We start from the raw sequence: 18,599 nt of genomic DNA on the forward strand, positions 1-18,599 counted from the left end.
GCTGCTAATATAAAAAATAGCAGCTGCTTACTTTTAGAATCTTCCCATGGAACATGACTGCTTTATCATAATTTTCTTTTTATAATAATCCATTCAATACCTTAACTGGCAATAATATATAAAAAATGTCTATACATTAAAATAAAGTAGATTTTGGTTTCCTATGTGTGATTTATACTAAGAATTCATTATTCTATGCAAAAAAAAAAAAAAACAAGAATTTCACGGTAGTTTAACAAGGACTCAACTATGTATAGACTTGCAGTAATATGAAAAATTCACAAAAATTCATGCTGAGCCTGTGATAACGATAAAGCTGGATTAATCGTCGTCCGTATCGGCGCACAGATGTAAATATTGGCGATCGATGCACACGTTGAGACCGTATCGGATAGACATTGTAAGCGATCGGCGATGTCATACGGTAGTACGTACCGCGGTATCGGTAAAATATGTATGTCGCTAACTAATCTACGTTTTGATCGCGAATTTGTTTCTATTCCACGATAGGCACCACCTGTCGTGTATACGTACACGCCGCGGACAAACGGTTTTACTATGCAAAGAGTGGAGCACGATGAATTATTGTTTCATTAATACGACACGCTGGTAACGGTGGTATAACGCCTAGAACGTGATGCAAGTTATTGTGAACGAACACGTTAATATTAAAGTGAACGGTTGTTGCATTTTTCACCGTGTGACAAACGTTTTTTGTTTGTTTTTGCATCTGCCAGCTATGTGCGTTCCACTTTTCAGACGATAAATCGCGCAATCCGATATTGTGACAAAGTCTGTTGCGGAAATTTCTACGTACGACAAAACTTGAAGGGGTTTGGAATATTGGTGGTATACATATTAAGTGATTAAAATATACAAGCACAAGTTTATTTATTAAATAACAAGTTATATTACGTCTGAGGTCTATCTCTTAGCACGGTCGTGCACAAAGTGTCGTCCAAACAAAAACGACTCTTAAAACTACGAAAAATTCCCTGAATGTGGATGCTAAGAAAACTATCTTCCATCCTTGAAAACGAAGAGGAAAATGTCTAGGAAACAGATGCCTCACGCTTTCACTCTTTGTCTCAAGGACCGTACAAACTTACACAAACAAGGCTATCGCCACAGGGGTAAATTCTGATAAAATAAAATGTCAGTGTTACTGAAGTGATCGAAATAGGACTTTACGAGAATCGATTTCTTATCCTTATATAAGAAGACTTTCGGATCTTCAGGTATCTTTTTGGTAAGATGATAGTTCAATCTGTCGTGCTCTGATCATGGTTTAATCAGAATATACTGAACATTACAGAATTGAATAGATTAAAAAAACCGTAATTACAATGCTTTGTTTTAAGCAATTCCAGAAAAAAAACAGGAAACGATTTAACTCTTTCCACTGGGGTACCTGATGACTCAAAGATCTTCTTTCATAAAGATGAAAAGTGCCGTTCCTTAACTCCACACTTTGCACTGTTTTTGTAAAGCAAAAAAAGTCCAGAAATTTACCGACTAATGTTAGAAAAGTCAGATTTGTATCACTTTGAATTCTTATCAAAAATTGAGAGAAATCGAAAACTTACCCTGCAAGGTGGCGATACCTACTAATATCACATGTTGCACCACCTATATCTGATTCGAGCAAGCTTCATAAGGGTGAGAAAAAAGAAGCTTGCCTTCAAATTGATTCTGTTTTCTAGTGTAATTAACTTCCTTAGTTAAAGAAGTTATTCTATAATGTCGTTATTAATTTGTAAATACATAAATGGCAGTGCATTTTCAATTATAGGATAATTCCAGCACGTTTAGTCAGGTCTGGTCTTCAGTATCGCATTTAAACAATAGAAGATCGTAAATTCAACAAAATGACACGTTCACATGACACTTGAGAGATAGAATCACGAGAAGGGTAACTGCAAAATCGAAGGGAATTCTTATTATGTCTTTTTTTTAGCGAAATTCTGAAAAATTACTCGAGTGATCGAAAATGTCGGCGAAAACGGCGAAAGCCTCGGCGCCCGCATCACCTCCTTCCGCTAAGGAAGTGGCCAGTCTACAGGTTTCGTTGCCGCAAATGTTGGACCTCGCTTTGGGTACCCCAGAAGTAAAAATCTTGTTTCGTTCTGTTCTGTCATTTTCCCATTGACATGAGACATAAGAAATACTTTAACGACAGGTACATCGTTTTATATTCGCGTCTAGGTTGGAGCAGTGAATTTCAATATTCTCCACAACTTCCTTCACATTTTGCTACATCAGATAAGTTTGCAATCGACCAAAGTCGAGTATCGAGGTGAGGATGCTAATCGTATCAAGGTAAAACAGTACATTCCTCCATTGCAAATGATTTTATTTAATCCACGCCTGCGCGAGCTTAGTTCATCCGTATTGACGGGAGAAATTCATAAAATCAAATTCTATAACGAGCTTGCGATGTAGCTCACGCACGTAAATAAAAAATAGCAATATTCAACAATTTTATATTTGTAGACGTTAGTTAGCTCGCTAAAAGCAGGGCCGACGCTTTATCTCCAAGAGTACAATATCATCGGCGAATCCGGAAACGTACAAGAAAGTGTTCGCCCTGGCGATACCATGAACATTCAAGTGGATGTGGTAATTGAAGGTAAAAAGTGAATTTTTAATACCATGACTCACTTTAACATCTTCAACAAAATTTTATTGTAAATGCTCCAATGCAAGATCAACAAGATTTAAATTTCTCAAACGATTAAATATTTCATTATAATTAAATGAAACGCTTGATAAATTAGACAAACCTGAATCGTCCGCGGATTTGAAAAGGACTAAGGGTACCAGGCAAAAGATTGGTTCTGGCGCGGAAGGCGAAAGCGAAACTGTTATATTCGTTGAACCGATCGTCGATGGCGTAGCTCCCACTGCACTAGGGTTTAAACGACTCGAGCAAACTGTAATCACAATGAGCTTGAACATTTACATATGATTAACAACTTATGTTCAGTGCTTGTCAAAGTTCATCGAGAATCAGACTAATTCATAAGCTAATACGTTGCACAGGTAAATGAACTTCAACAACGGTTTCAAGCGCTGGAAGAGTTAGCCACAACCCCTGAACTTATCGAACGACTGAAGGGTAAGATCACTGACCCCGTAACCGATGTCTGGCAAGTTATCAACATCACCAAAAGACTGGACGCTAGTGAACAAGGTATTGATAAGGTATAACTTGATTACTGTGACTGTTATTTAATCTGACAATGGAAATATCGATCGCTCAATGAAATTTTTTACTCACTATGCAATTTTTAATTTATACGATACATTTTTCTTTATGGAAATCATGAAATATGCAGAATGTCTCAACTAAATGTATAGGACAAAACTATAGGAATTCATTAAAAAACTGTCGATGATTTTGAAACATCGTTAAATAATTATATTTAAAAAAAAAGCTTTTTTTAATAAGCCATGAATCATTTTTATCTACTTTCATCTTAAAACAATGCAATATTACCTTAGTAAATTTTCTTATACAGGTGAAAATAATGGAAATGTTAAAGTGATCCCATTTAGCTGAAAGATTCTGTAAGCTGAAAGATTTTGTAGATATACTAAACATAGTTGGAATTAAATTTTCTTAACTTATCTCACTTCGAATAAAATTAAAAGGATGAAAGCGTAAAATAAAACTGATTTACAGCTAACGAAAATGGTGCAAGACGTGATCAAGGGCGACGCAACGCTCCCAGTGGGTGACGACATGTCGTCGCCGCTCGACGAAAGATTAGTGAATTTAGAGAACGCTGTAGACAATTTGGATCAGGTTGTTAAGAATTTACAAATAATCGCGGGCGAGGCGGAGGGTCTGGAAGGCGAGCGTACAGAAGGTACAGAAGAAGGAAGAGCCGAGGATGCCCCGGAACACACGCAAAAAAGAATTTCCTTAACTCAGCTCTTGGGGGGAATAGACATAAAGCAAATGCAGAATGACGTGACTACCTTGAAAGTGGACGTCTCACGAATGAAAGATGAAATGAAGCAAGTACAAGGGAAAATTGCGAAAACGAAGACTGGTAATAACTTATTAAAGGGGGTGACTCTGCGTTTAAAAACGAACAACCGAAAAAAAGGAATTCACATTCTTCCGTTTGTGGCTCCGGTTTCAAGAAAATTTCGTTCAGAAATCCTGGCAAGAGCGCGTACATCAAATTATGTCCTTAAGGTTCAAATGTGTAGTAATAGATAAGTAGTTATTATCACAGTTCGACTGATAGAGAAAATTAATGTCGAGGCAACAATAGCATAAAATAATTTAATACAAACGTTATTATTGTATAAGGATTATGATTTATACATTTATAACGACTGAAGACAAACCGTAATGCGCAGGGTATTGAATACGGAAGTGTAAGCGAAAGAAAATGTTTGCAACGGATAAATAATTAGTAGTCCAATATACGCGAACTTGACAGAATTTTTAAACACGATTTTTCGAAACCGGAGCCTCAAGTGAAAAAATGTTACTCCTATTTTCTTAAACTAGTTTCAACTCCCGCTCGGTTATATCGTCTGGATACACCCCGTATAACACCATAATAAACACTTTAATTCAGAGCTTGCTCAAAAAGTGGAGTCAATGGTAGAAGTACAAAAGGAGCAAAAGAAGGAGCAAAAGGAGCAAAAGGAGCAAAAGAAGGAGGAGAAGGAGGAAAAGAAGGAGCAAAAGAAGGAGCAAAAGAAAGAGCCAGAACCGGCAGAAACGGACGATGAAGAGCCGAAAGTCGATGAAACAAAAGAAGATGTAACAATGCCTAGGAAAGGAACAGTGAAAGAGAAGGTGGAAAGTCCGAAGTCACCTACGGAAAAGATAGATATAGATATAAGTATAGATTCGGAGGACCTGGATTCGATTAGAGGACGAATTTCGAAGCTGGAGAAGGATGTATCATGCTTGTTCGAGAAAGTAGAAAGCGCACCGATGGCCGGTGTTGCGGGCACCGCCGATATTGAGGATTTGGTTGCAAAGATTCACGAGATCCAGACCGAAATGGAGAAACTGAATCAAACAGCTGATCGTTTGATCGATGATCGTGAAAACCGTGAGATGCATCTTAATGTTAGTACAATTTGTCAACAGAATGATTTACGGTTGATTAGAATTCTTAGCTGCGTATTATTTAATTCTGCTATCTTTCAGGCATTATTAGAACAAGTAGAGCTTCTGAAGACCCTGAAAGCCGACAGGGAAGATCTTGAGGATGCGCTTGCTGAGAAAGCTGATGCACATGCGATAAATAGAAAGGTTCAAAGATTATCACCCATCGGCGATATAACTAACTTAGATTACAAGGATTGCAAATCTTTATTGGAAATTGATTCGTTAGGTTTCATATGATCAATTCGACGCAGCGTGTGACGATCTAGCTCAAGGCCTTGAGGACGCGATCGGTAAGCTTGGGCAACAGGAAGCGATATGGCAGCAGGCGTTAGATGAAGTACAGAAGGAAATCGAGGGCAAGGTTGACAAAATGGAAATGTCGCCGCTGAAAGATTTCGTGAACCATCGACTGAAGTCACTACAGGAGAAACTGAAGGCGATTTCTGAAGCTAGACAAGAACTTGAAGCAGCTGGTACCAAGAAACTGCTTAGGTATCGTAACTACTTAGAAATCATGTTAATTCGCATAAGCGAATTTCATTCTATTTTTGTGAGTGGATATGGATAATAATACTTATTTGTTATTTGATTGAATTCACCGCATTTAGAGATGTTCAATGCATATCATGCGACAAAGACGTCGTCATGCGAATGGACCCCGACCGTAGATTTAAAGTAGATGGATTCCCTTGCTCCCTGAGTATGAAGCCATATCTAACATATGAATTGGATCAAGTTAGGAAGCAACGCAAAAGATTACCGCATAGTAGAAATATGATTCAATTTGAGGCAGCTATGCAAGAGGAGACGAAGAAGCAAAGGAGCGCACGAGACCCGCTTGATAAGACTCCTAGGTGCATAGCTAAGTCCGGTGAAGTTATATAAAAAGATTCCTTTCACATGTTATTACCATTTTGTGTTTCTGCAATAATATTTATATCTTTCAAAGCAGATAGAGCAGATTATAGATCGTATTTCACCATTTCTAATAATTCTCATTAAAGAAAAGTTTTTTACATTCAACGTACATTCCTTTAACTATCAGGGATCACCTGTGCAATCGATATTGCGGTGGCAGTCATACGGTCACGACTCCTCAGCAGAGAGTAATGCGAGTAGGCCATTTCCTCACGCAGTGGGGACCGGAGATAGTTCAACTGACGGAAGGGATGATAAAAGGAACGGATGGCAAGATGTACAAGGGTCGACGAATGTTGAATAAAATTGACGTTTGCGGCCCGTCTTACTGTAGTGATCACGGTGACGAAATTCGATCAATGGTAATTATCGATTATCTACGCTTCTTTGTTTCTTAACTGATCAGGGCAATACGTCTTAGGATCGACCATCGATCACTGCTACTGTATCATCTCGTAAATCTTCTGAGAGACAAACTTCCAGCACCGCAAGTACGTTTAACAGATTATCTGATTCCTTCTAATGTACTGAAATAACTTATAAAGTGTCAAAATAATGTTATTGATATCAAATTTGAACAGGAAAACGGCCAACAAGAAGACGCTCTCGAGAAATAAGCAAAGAAGTAATCGAAGAGGTAAGAAGATTCAAAGGCAGGGGTATAAATAAATGAAATAATGTTAAAAATTTTGTTTTCTTGCAAATAGGTTTCGGAAGCGCCTGTCGAAGAAACAGATCAAGAATCTGATGCGCCAACCGATACGGTTGAACCTCCAGGACATATGCCTCGGTACATCGACGAGGAGGAAATGGGAGAGCAAGATTAATCGAAACTACTATTAATTACTGTAAATTTAATCAAATGTTTTGTATGAACACTAAACTCTTATAGACTGTAATACCAATTATAATAGAGCAAAGGATAATAATATAAAAAATATTTGAAAAGAATTCACGAATTCCTATCAAGCATCAACTGCAAATAATAATTAATCATAAGCAAAATCTGCAAAATAATCTATAAAATAGTATGCATAGTATAATCTTTGTTTTATTATATTAAATACTTAGATCCTTATTGTATGAAATAGTATTTCATAGAGGAGTCAGGGACGAATAGGACGTTCGTTGTTTTATTAAATGTTTTATTATTAAGATGGAGTTTCGGAGTACACAAGACTATCTAGTAAAGTCGATTTGGAACATCGGTGGGGTCTGTCATGCTAAAACGAAAAAAAAAGAGAGACCGAATCACATCCACGCATTGTGTACGACCGCACTAGGTCGCTATTCGTTTTCTTTCTTTTTTATTATTGCACATCACACTGCTCGAAAACCGTTTACGTTTAACGAGTGTATACACAGCGCATCCAGTTGCGTCTATACATCATCGGAGCTCGTTTCCCATTCTTCAGTTTCGATTAACTTCCGATCGTCCTATAAACGGCTATGCACTAGTGTTTCTGGTAATAGTAATAGAATATTTACGTATGTACGTATAGAAGAGTATACGTCAAGCTAAATACTACTTCATATATCAAATTTCAAGGTACAGGAAGTATCTACAAGTTTTAGTGTCTACCACAATAATTTACGACTGCTTTGTTCTTGCGTTAGTTTCAAGTTTTTTTTGTCTCGTTCTGGTGAATGGCGTTTTTTTTTTAATTCTACGTTCGCTAATATACCTAATATAATAAGATTACCATGAATTACCTCGCTATAATCTTACGATTAAATCAACGGTATACACGGGACTATGACATGAACATGTCATTGGCATATAACGACACAATGCAATAAATAGAATGGCAAACAAATGTACGTACAGATAGATTATACTTCGTTTTTTTTTTCATTTTCTCATAATCATCCGTTAAGGGTGTACGAGGTGAGGTGGGAGGGGGACAATATAATGTCTTAAGCGTTAACATGGATATGCATTATCGATTATAGTTAATAATACTGGCAGCTTAAAGTACAACGAGTACGCAATTACACTCAACATAATCAAAAGAGAATGGGTCTGCTGATAAAATAAAAAATTCTTTCATATTATACATTAGGCTCACATCTATACATGATATATAAAAAGAAAACTGTTTACATTTCACTTTGGTAACAAAAATAACAAAATGGGATATTCTAATAGAATATAAATATAAATATAATAGACACGACGCAGGAACAGGAATATCAGTTTTTGAAAGAAGCATAAACTAAGACTAGTATCACGTTCACTCGTGATTTCATTAGAAATCCTTAGAGCATGTACTACTGGAGGTAGCTTCCATGTGTGTCGAAAACGTAGATAGAGCTGTAAAAAGAGAGAGATACAGTTTATCTATGTACATGCCATCCTTTTTTCGCAGCACAGGACTGGCCACGATGTTTCTCTTCCAAATTGCTTCTTTCAAATTGCTTACTAACAAATGAGAGTATGATGAGTATTCCAGCCAATACCGTGCTGCAAGAGAGATAGCATAATTTAACCCTTTCGCTTCGAGCGCCTATATCCGGCATCCGCGCGACGACCTGTACGTACGAACGCCGGATATATCCGGCATCCACACGGTCATCCACGGAAACTCCGTTCGGTGATGGCACTTTAGCGGACTGAACTGCCGACGCGAAATGGTTAAACATTTCTATCCCGTATAAATCTTTAACACTTGAGAAGCTACCATCAGTAGCGTAGGCTCCACAGTCAAAATCAATTAACTGGAACAAAACTATAACTTTTGACAGGCGAAATAAATTCTAAAAAAAATATTTTAAACTCTATCCGCTTTAACATTATGGCACTTGCCTACGTATGACGTGGATTCTAGATAATTAATCGATGATAAGTTAAACACAGGACTCGGCGTCCAACAAAAAATTCGCTTCACAACCGTCACGAATTAAAATCCTTATCAAGAAACTAATTATTATTGTAACACCACGGACGTCTTCTCGAGTCGCGCCTTAATTACGCGTCGTTGCTGCATTTATACTGAAAATTACAATCATTACCCACTTAATTTACCGTTATCGTTAATCGTTATTATCTATTATCGCTATTATCGTTACCGTTACGTAATTATTATCGTTTAATCATAATCGTACGAGGATATTGCACGCAGCGACCAACGGATAATGGGAACTAAGTAACAGATCACAGGTGAAACTAGGCTATCTCTGTAACAAATTCGTATCACATGAAAAAATATGTATCGGTTACGTTACCTCCTCTCGCAAAAATCTCCCAAAAATAAGAGACTGTCGGACGGATGACTCGAGTGACGAGCCATCGATGGTTCGGATTGGCTGACCTCGATCGTCTTTATTCTTCACTCGCACTTGCCCTCTTTTCCTATCCTTTCACTCTTTATTCTCTCCCCGACTGGTCAGCCCGGACGAAAAATCATCGTTACCAACTTCATCGATATCGATCCTCTTTACTTTCTCATCGTTTTCGGTTCGCAGTAACGCAAAGTGACCGTCAATTAATTTTTTTACCGACAACGAGCTTAATTGCTTATCAACAACGACGAACAACTAAATCCTGACTAAATGATTACATGATTAGCATTTAAACTTTGGCATTTACAACGGCGACTCTGTGGACTCGCGTTCTATACTTCGTATCGTCATCTATTCTTCTTTCACTTCGCGCGAACGTAAAATGCGACTCAGCTCTTTCCTTTGGCTTCCAGCTCCTTCACGCGGAGGCCACGTCGGTCGGCCAGCCGCGCATCTAAATCTAAGTACCTTCTCGTTAAGATTATCGGCTTGTAGTACGACTCTGATCCCATCGATAGTTTCTTACACGCGAAACTCGCGGCTTCGCGAGCCGCGAGCACAAGGAACAACCATTTTGTAAAGCTGTTACGGTGCTTCCCCGAACACTGTCTTAGTAGCTTGTCTAAGCAGAGTTTTCACTGGCGAATCTTCGGTTACTCGATCGATCAGGATAACCGAACACAACTTCTTTCAATCGTCGCCCAAACCATATTGAAGTTTTCGCCTTCTTTTTTAATAATCAATTTGTTCTCTTCGTCCAGTGAAATTTTAGAATTCACCATTCTAGACCAAAATTTGCAATTCAAGTTAATTTCTTATAGTTACAAACATCGTACACGCGTCTTATGAAATCTCCTGATATCACAAAATCTTCAATAGTTTCTCTTATCCGTCATGTGACACCGCGTAGACGAATCGAGTGCAAGGAATTGACGTTTCGTGAAAATAAAGTGTAGGTTCTAACAGGAGAAATAGATTTGCGCGATGATTTCTTTCTGGTGGTGAAACGTTCATTGAACCTAATTCAATCCTTGAACGTTTCTGTACGCAATTGTTTTTATTTTCTGTTTTAAAGTGTCCGATATAGAACAACGAGTGCTCGTCGCTAACAGTCGGAATTAATAATCGCGTCACGGTTAACGTTTCGCATAGGTCAACTAATTCTTCTCCCCGCGGCTAATAAAGCTCCTACTCGACGCGAGGCAGACGTCGATCGTTTAAACGATTATTTATAACGAACAAGACTAACTTCAAGGTCGCTCGCTAAGTCTACGGAAACAAGCTTCTCTTTTACTGATTAAAAGCTTTGTACTGTATTATTCCCGTGAATAGTTCTCGTCCACCTCATTCGACTCGATCCCATCACTCTCTCGTTTCATCATCTCGGAAGCTCAGAAAATCTCTTCAGTATATTGCACAGTCTCAGATCTGTAACGCGAGACTAGAATGGAAAATTCAATGGAAGTACTAAGTCTAGATTATCCTCTAGAACAATCGTTTCCCATGCTCAACAGTCCTCGCGCATCTTCTCCTTCTGTTTTTCTTATAAAGAACTTACTCTTCAGGTTCGCATTGGTAATTAATTCTCTTTGGTAAAGGGGATATCAAAAAGTAGGAAGCGCCTTAAACGGCGCTACGATAGATGCGCTACAAAAGCTGAGCTATTACTGGATGCAGAAGACACATGTGTTCGGCGCCACGTATCGGGAGACGGTTCACGCTGAAGTGGCGAACCATTTCAGGTATACTGTCGAACGGTTTGCTGAACTGGCCTAGAATGTACGCGTTCAGCTCCTCGTTCTTCTGGATGCGCATATGCATGAAACCGCGAGCGCTTCTGAAAATTAAAACACAATAGTAAGTTTCATAAATTATTTATGTTACGAGTCATGAAACGTATCTAATGTTTAATGATATAGAGATCTATTTTCTCATTCTTATATCAGTATCAATGTTAGAATACATTATATAATGTCATCATGTTATATCAATATTAGAATACATTATATAAAATATAAAAATAATTCTTATTTTCAATACTTTTACAATTATTGAGTTATCCGAAAAGTTCTTACTGATTTTTATAGAAAAGTCAAAGACAGTGTATTTAATTTTTTATATATATTTACTGATTTATTGATTTATGTACGTACTATTTTGTTCCACACTCTTTCTCCGTCTTTCATTCAATTTGAAGACTATCCCGAAAAATTGTGCAAAATACGTGTTTATGCAATTCGACTCTACGTCTTTATTTCTCAGGGAATCAAAACAAAATTCGTTTAAAGTTCATTGCGAGGTGTTCCGATCCTTAGTTTATCCAGAATAATCACTTTTTCGAATGAAATTGCTTAGAATGCAAAATTTAGTAACTATGATTTTGTTTCAGTTTGGAACACTTACTTTATTAATTATTGGTATAATCTCATTGAATAATCACTTTTTCTAATGCTTTCTAATCTAATATTTAAGAAATTTAACTTACTTCAACGACAAGGAATAGTCCTGCTTGGTCGACTCGCTGTTCCTCACCAAATAACTTCCTTCTCTCAGAAGTCGTAGAACAGCTTCCGCCTCGATTCTCGTGATGGATCCATGATACCATCTAGAAGCAGACGAAAGGGGATTCGCCTTTTAGATGCAAAATACTTCTCATCCACTATAAAACCATTCTTTATACAGATATTTCTCCACGTGTTGTTTTCGTTTCTAAATCCGAAAGATTGGAAGTGATTCAAAGATATTGATACAGCAGCGTGTGCGAACAAACATATGAATCAGCATGTTTTCCTAATGTACATCGTCGCACGAAGACAACAAGCGGTAAAAAACGAGGTTGCGCAATCCAAGAGTAACTGGACTGTAGACGTACCCTTGTCTCTCGAGGGGTAGATCCACGTCGACGAGATCGGCAGATCCGCGGGCGGTGCTAATCTCCAGCGGCAATCCGAGGGCGAGGCCGCAAGGTTTTTTCGGTGCTAGCTGACCGAGGTTGCCGACGTTGTTCGTACCGTTTCCACCGTCCAGATTCAGTGTCATCTTCGGACGCGCCAGACCGCCGCCTGCAATGAGTCACGCGACAGTTAGACGCCGCGGAATTCCCCGAGAGGGGTAAACATCGATTATACACACGTACACGATGCGACGCGATGAACCCACCCTGTTCGCCAAGATTTTATGGCACCCCCTCATCCCTTCTTTGTAATTGGAACAAATCGAACTACGCCCTGAGATTCACGACGACGGGAAGCGAGTTCCCTAGCCGATACATTATGCCGCTCGATGTGTGACGATTATCAGAATGGAATCGTTTCATGAGGGTTTACGAATAAAAGGGTTTGTACCTTGGAGCTGACGAGGGGTTTCACGGCACACAAAGTCGTGCTATATTTTTTATATTATCACAGTTGGAGATGGTAATATGATTCTGTGTTAGACAAGTGTTCTAGCCTTTCAAGACGATAAAAAGTCTCGTAATACTTGGCGACTTGGTATTTGTTGTACGATAAAGATTTTTAAACAAATGTTGGCTGATGCAGTACTGTGATTTTTCTCTGATTCTTCGCTTTTCTATCGAGATATGAGGATCACCTTCAGTTTTTTAAATAGAATATCTAATATTTTTTCGTCAAATTATTCAAAGTTATTGTATTACGAGACTCACCCTGTATAATGGATATTTGATTACACGTTCCCTACAATTTGATATTTACAGTTCAGTCTTATACAATACTTTGTCAAGAAAATGACAAGGTTGCACGTTTCGATTATAGTTTCTATAGCACGGAATGCAAGACAGGCAAATTGATAAAGTGTCAAACGACATTAATCTCCGGTTAGTTCTCGTTCGCTCGATTTTTCAACGCGACATAATCGCACCGTCAATAACCCAGGCGCGGGGCTCTCAAAGCAAGGACTCGATAATATCTGACAAGAAATATTTCCTTCGATGTGGAACAATGGGCCATGACTTTGGATGCCAGACTACGTTCAAGGTATGATAATGGAAACGTCTCGTCACTCGCCAACGAATAAATCGTCCGTTTTCAGAAACAATACAATCGGGATTCCTTTCTTGAATTTCTTCCCTCTTCAAGGAGCTTCATCGACTATTAGCGAGATTTCATCCTCCTGCCACTACTTAAGATTTGCCTGGAAATTACGCGCATTATCCGGTAAACAATCTGGCTACAGGAAACAACAAGCCATTTCTTTTCCCTCCAACGACGTTCCAAATGCCGGAGTCTTTATTGAAGTCGTAAAGTACCACGCTTATTAAAGGTTTCGCAACCTCTAGCGAGACTCGAAATTAGACAAGGAGAAAAGAAATTGCGATTACTCTCTTAGCGTTGGGTTGGTGGGCTACCGAAATCTTTGCGGTAGATTAACACTAGATTGCCCAAGGAAGTCATTTTGACTGCTTTTAGGCAAATGTACAAATAATAATGCATAAATTATTTTTTTTTCCAAGTGAAGTAAATTTTTTTTATTGTTAACATTTACTAATAACTTGTTATATGACTGTAAATAATATAAAAAATATTAAAAATTAATTTTAGACAAATTTCTTTACACATTATTCTTTCACAATACAGTCATTTTGACTGCTTTTGGGCAATATAGATATATACTAAGTTTCAGTCTTTCTAGTGTTAATTTGAGAGGTACTAAGAGAGTAAATATTTTGTAAAAAAGAAATACGAGAGGAGTTGAGAAGGATTTCCATAAGAGCGTTTTAAAATTAGGGAAGTTCTTTCAAATATTCATTGCTGGATGATTTTTCTATATGTATAATTTCTGACATATTTGATTCGATTTGTACATATGACAAAGTTTTTTAAGACAATAATAAAACTGACACGAGAGATGGATGAACTAGTAAATACACAATTATTGTCCAGAAACCGATTTTATCTACCTGAACGAAAACATCGCTCACCCTTTATTAAAAATGTATAAATTTCCGTAGGTAAACTCTTCCGGGGGTTTCTAAGCCAATATTATTATACGGCTTGGTGAAAGTTCCGGGGATGATAATCGACGGGTAGATTGTTGCTTAGCGCTTGGCTAAGAAAGTGACTGGGATGGCACGGTGCGCTAGCCGCTAATATAATTTCATTTGTTGGGTGCAATCTCTTAGCGGTCGGCTTTCCAAAGGTCGCATGATCCAGGTAGGACGGAATTGCTCTGACAGGTGTAACACCGCGTTAGCTTCCTCACGATGTTAACGCGTTCCGAACGAATCGAGCGACCGACGCGTCGGTACCCTATACATTATGGATGAGCCATGTGTACTTTGGGATTTAAGGACATTGAATTTCGTCGAGCAATAAAACTCTCAGGTGTCACTTTCGAGAGGCTTTTAACCAAACTGCGTCGCATTTTTCTCCTTCTTATATAATAAGATAAGTATTTGTTGCGTCACAAGTATGTATGAATCGATACTGAGTAAGTGGGTTAGCCAGTTGTATAATATATTGAAGTTTCTATACGAAATTATTCTTAAATATTAGAGAGTGATAAGACTGTCGTTATTTCAGATGCAAGATAAGATCTAAATAACAGATCTGTCAGAACACGACCATCTTTAATTCAAAAGTCGAGATACTTGCTCAGATTGAGTACAGACGATTAATGGGTAATAGAATTGGAAGGAAATAATATATTACAATTTTTATATTAAACTATTCCAGAATATTAAAATTGAATAAGATCGTCGCGACTTCATGTGCAGACCTTCAAGATACAAACCTAACTAAAATCTATTTATAATAGGAAAAGATTGATGGGAAGTAAGTAGATAATAATGTTCCAATACAAAAATCATCAAGATATTCGTTCGTATTGGGTACAGGCGATCGACGGATAAGAGAATTTGAGGAGAACGGCGCTCGGTTCGACTGAATTATTCATCTGACGTGAACCGTTTCCACGCACGCAACGACGAAAGAAACTCGTTCACGAAGAGCAACATCCTTCGGCTCATCTGACGCTGCGTGCGTTTCAAGCATAGTTAAACATTAACGAACAGCGAAGGCAGCCGACCCACTACTCTCCGAGATTGGCCGTATCTGTATTATTAAATTTAATCAGACTGTTCAGACAGCTCGATTTATCTGTTCGAATTTCCCATTTCCAACGAACGAAATTCTAACCGACGCGTTGCCTTTTTCTCTTCTTCTTTTCGCTGGAGAACAATGTGTACAACATCAGTGTGTTCAACAATACATTCACAGTGTGTTCAACAATACATTTATCCTCTGTTAGAAGATCGTGATAAAATTTTCATTTATTTTTATTTATGAATGAAGCGTCAATAATTAAAAAACGATAAGAAGCGAAAGTATAAGAAGTATACAAAAAGTACGATGTCCCATTCTATTATTTGCGGATAATAAACAGTTATAAAAGGAAGAAACCAAACCAACAAACGATGGGCCGTAAATGGCTCGCGCGCCTCCAGTTCGTTTTAAGGTATTTTGAAGAAGTACCAATATTTAATTCTTTGTAACAAATTATAATTGTATTGGAACAATTAAGTTACGAGCAGAGTTCCAGAGTTTCCTTTCAGTTAAATTATAGTAGAGTACGTAGTTGTGCATTAAACACAAAACTCTTGATTTGCGAAATTTCAGTTGTTAATGCCACTGCTAAAATAGACGCAGACACAGCAAATGTTATAATTGCAGGTAGTAGCCCACTTCCAAGAACCCGTCGCGTCCAAATCCAATCGCAGTCGGGCAACATTCAACGACTCGTGCAATCGATCAAAACGAGACCAGGAAATCTATTAGGTTGCTGTACATGAAATGTTCTGTGCTCTGCAGTTCGAATTTACAATCGTTCATCGTGCCTTGTCTGTCTCATGATTTATTGTTGTAAATCAAGATAAAAATTAAATAATCTGATGAATATTAATGAAATTTGTAGTAAAGATACTGCATTAAAATACATTGTGATATTTTTTGCAGTATGATACCTCAAATATATGTTGTCATAAAAGTTAATGAAAACAAATTAAGTAAGAGATAAACTAATTATTTGAAATAGTGAAACTGTAGGTTGGAAAAATTTTTAGGTTCTGGGACTCACAATGGTTAAACTTCAAAGAATCTTTTTTCTTGATATGTTTCGCACGATTTAACTATGATCGTTGAAGAAAGAATTCCAATAACCAGAACTTTGTATTTCCTTCTTCGATCACAATCAGATTATGCAAAAACATTTAACGATATTTAGTCCTGACAATTTTTAGCACAATTATTTAACCATTTAGAAATGTGTAAAAATATACTAAACTATTGTATAAAATATGATCTATAATCTAGCATAAAATAATATCATAAATTATTTGAATTAAACGCAATATTACATTTGCTATTTGTGAACAAAGCATTTTATATACACAGACATTATACTTTGTACACGAGTGCTCATTCTCTTGAGACTTAATCACAATTCTTTTGAAGTAAAGACATAACACGCATGAACGCGCTTGTTCGCTCCTTTGCACGTTTCCTTGCGTACGCACGGGAAATTCTCCTCTTGACATTCGCACGCTTATTTTCTCGTTTCCCGCGTAGACTGTTTTAATATCCGTCTCAGACGGAGATACGTCTCAATCAATTTCTTCGCGGCCGCGCCCCCTCACTCCCCATCCAACCGAGCCGAGTCCGTCCCTCGGGAAATGCGAAGAAAGTCGCGTGAGTTTTGCGAGGCTCCTTCACAGTACAAGTATAAGTGTCGGAGTTGTTATTCGCGTACGCCGCGTGAGTCGCGAACAAACGACCTTGGAAACTTTAAGGATGGTAAATCTTGTATGGAAATGAGAGAAAGAACAATGGAAATTTTCTACACAAATTCTCCTTTGAATATAAACGAGAATATAAATTACGATAACATTGAGATTAATCTGCATGTACTTATCTAAAGAAATATGTATTGCATATAATGTATTGCATTTATTTCTATGGGAATGTTCATATGATAAGTTTCTGTGTAAATTGCTTATCTATTTCATTTAATGTCCTGATGGGCACCAAATATTAAACTGCTTTATTTAAAAGACAAAATATAAAAAATCGATTTTTTTCATTTTTTTTATTTCTTTACAATATTGTACTGTTCAAATCATTCTAATTGCAAAATACGTAGAATACAGAGATTAGAATACTTCTATAAAAAACACTAACTTGATTGGAGAAGATCTAAGAGGAGAAGAAAGACGACAAGACGGTCCAATGACAGAAACTTAGGGAAAGCCAGTCGCGAAGCATCTCGAGGGAAATTCCTTGTCACGGAGGAGTCGCCGGAAATCTCACCGCGTCGGTATACGTCGCCGGAAGCGAAAAGGAACTTTTAATTCCCCGTGAAAATCAGGATGTACGATCTTGGCCGACGCGACTGTCGCGTCCTGAGAAATCGAGGCTTCCGAAAGCTGTAACCGCGACGAGTCAAACATGCACATTCGTATTTATTGCAGGAACGAATCAAGGGTAGGAACTCAGATTTACGACGTCGAGGAATTTACTACGTTGGGGACGTCGCACGGCAGGCAGCTAGGGAAGGATCGCCGGTGATTCCATCGCGTCTCGGCGCGCCATTAAAGCGGAAGCGTGAGTCTGAACGCGGAGCATCCGTAAAAATCGTCGTGTGACTCGGAAAAAGGGATGCTTCCTTTACTGAAGAGAGTGAGAAATTGTTGCACTTTCATCAGCCACGGTGGAATAGTCGAACGGTGTTTTTGAGCGTCGGTAGGGGAAATGGAAATGGTCTGTTAGCATTTCGCTGGACGTAGTTTGGAATTAATGGAGAGAAATTGTCTCATTTGAAAGTCCATCGGACGGCGAACATTCAGGTACCGATGGTATTCAATTCAATTTTGTTTTGAATATAAACTACACTAATTTCATTTGTAGCAAGTAAAATGGAAACAGATTTAATGAAAAACATTTTTATGAAGTGGAATTGGCTTTAACATTTATAAATTCTTTTGATTTTCATTTTGACACATCGTGCAAAAGTGATCATTTTCATTTATTGAAGGAAGGAAAAAATTTCACGAAAATATTTTATTAGTCGTGCTTCTGAAGAGTCTCCCCAATGGAAGAAATCGAAGATACAACCAGATGTCGGCGAACTTTACGCAAGGCTTGTGATCGAAAAGTGCGCTTCACGGTACAGCGGGGATGTTCACCCTAAAGTGAAGCAGAGAGACTGAGATACAATCGTTGGGGACATTGTCTATACTTTATTT

The 18,599-nt window shown here is 37.9% G+C and overlaps 4 protein-coding genes across 5 annotated transcripts in view; 2 read left to right on the forward strand and 2 right to left on the reverse strand.

Moving 5' to 3' along the window:
- Positions 1-2,855, reverse strand: part of LOC108631143 (uncharacterized) — a 5,961-nt gene extending 3,106 nt beyond the window's left edge. The window contains exon 1 of one of the 2 annotated variants that reach the window (XM_018034880.2): positions 2,784-2,855. The gene's annotated coding sequence lies outside the window, so the exon portion shown is untranslated. The remainder of the gene's footprint in view (positions 1-2,783) is intronic. The other variant, XM_026818915.1, reaches the window with a different exon arrangement.
- Positions 2,107-3,388, forward strand: LOC113465138 (uncharacterized). The gene is made up of 3 exons (XM_026818921.1): positions 2,107-2,629; positions 2,778-2,935; positions 3,043-3,388. Exons 1-3 carry the CDS (start codon positions 2,599-2,601, stop codon positions 3,208-3,210), a joined length of 357 nt encoding a protein of 118 aa, XP_026674722.1. The 5' UTR covers positions 2,107-2,598; the 3' UTR covers positions 3,211-3,388.
- Positions 3,389-3,457: 69 nt separating this feature from the next.
- LOC108631153 (glutamine-rich protein 2) lies at positions 3,458-7,027 on the forward strand. The gene is made up of 9 exons (XM_026818903.1): positions 3,458-4,058; positions 4,599-5,101; positions 5,183-5,287; positions 5,370-5,635; positions 5,752-5,997; positions 6,189-6,423; positions 6,483-6,552; positions 6,643-6,698; positions 6,769-7,027. The coding sequence occupies exons 1-9, from the start codon at positions 3,695-3,697 to the stop codon at positions 6,886-6,888; spliced, it is 1,965 nt and encodes a 654-aa protein (XP_026674704.1). The 5' UTR covers positions 3,458-3,694; the 3' UTR covers positions 6,889-7,027.
- Positions 7,028-7,189: 162 nt separating this feature from the next.
- Positions 7,190-18,599, reverse strand: part of hwt (SH2 domain-containing adapter heavyweight) — a 77,223-nt gene continuing 65,813 nt past the window's right edge. The window contains exons 6-8 of the mRNA XM_018034899.2: positions 12,216-12,405; positions 11,829-11,948; positions 7,190-11,180 (exon numbers count right to left, since the gene is read on the reverse strand). Of these exons, the coding sequence (XP_017890388.1) occupies positions 10,991-11,180; positions 11,829-11,948; positions 12,216-12,405 (500 nt within the window). The 3' untranslated portion in view covers positions 7,190-10,990. The remainder of the gene's footprint in view (positions 11,181-11,828; positions 11,949-12,215; positions 12,406-18,599) is intronic.

The sequence above is a fragment of the Ceratina calcarata genome, unplaced genomic scaffold, assembly GCF_001652005.2.
Source record: "Ceratina calcarata isolate Rehan_Ccalc_2016 unplaced genomic scaffold, ASM165200v1 scaffold145.2, whole genome shotgun sequence".
NCBI lineage: Eukaryota > Metazoa > Arthropoda > Insecta > Hymenoptera > Apidae > Ceratina > Ceratina calcarata.

Bases quoted from the DNA above. Each gene is read 5' to 3' on its own strand.
- LOC113465138 (XM_026818921.1), top strand. From the start codon at position 2,599: ATGAACATTCAAGTGGATGTGGTAATTGAAG. The intron at 2,630-2,777 runs GTAAAAAGTGAA...TTGATAAATTAG, and splicing joins AGTGGATGTGGTAATTGAAG to ACAAACCTGAATCGTCCGCG. The intron at 2,936-3,042 runs GTAATCACAATG...TACGTTGCACAG, and splicing joins TTAAACGACTCGAGCAAACT to GTAAATGAACTTCAACAACG.
- LOC108631153 (XM_026818903.1), top strand. From the start codon at position 3,695: ATGGTGCAAGACGTGATCAAGGGCGACGCAACGCTCCCAGTGGGTGAC. The intron at 5,102-5,182 runs GTTAGTACAATT...GCTATCTTTCAG, and splicing joins ACCGTGAGATGCATCTTAAT to GCATTATTAGAACAAGTAGA. The intron at 6,699-6,768 runs GTAAGAAGATTC...TCTTGCAAATAG, and splicing joins GCAAAGAAGTAATCGAAGAG to GTTTCGGAAGCGCCTGTCGA.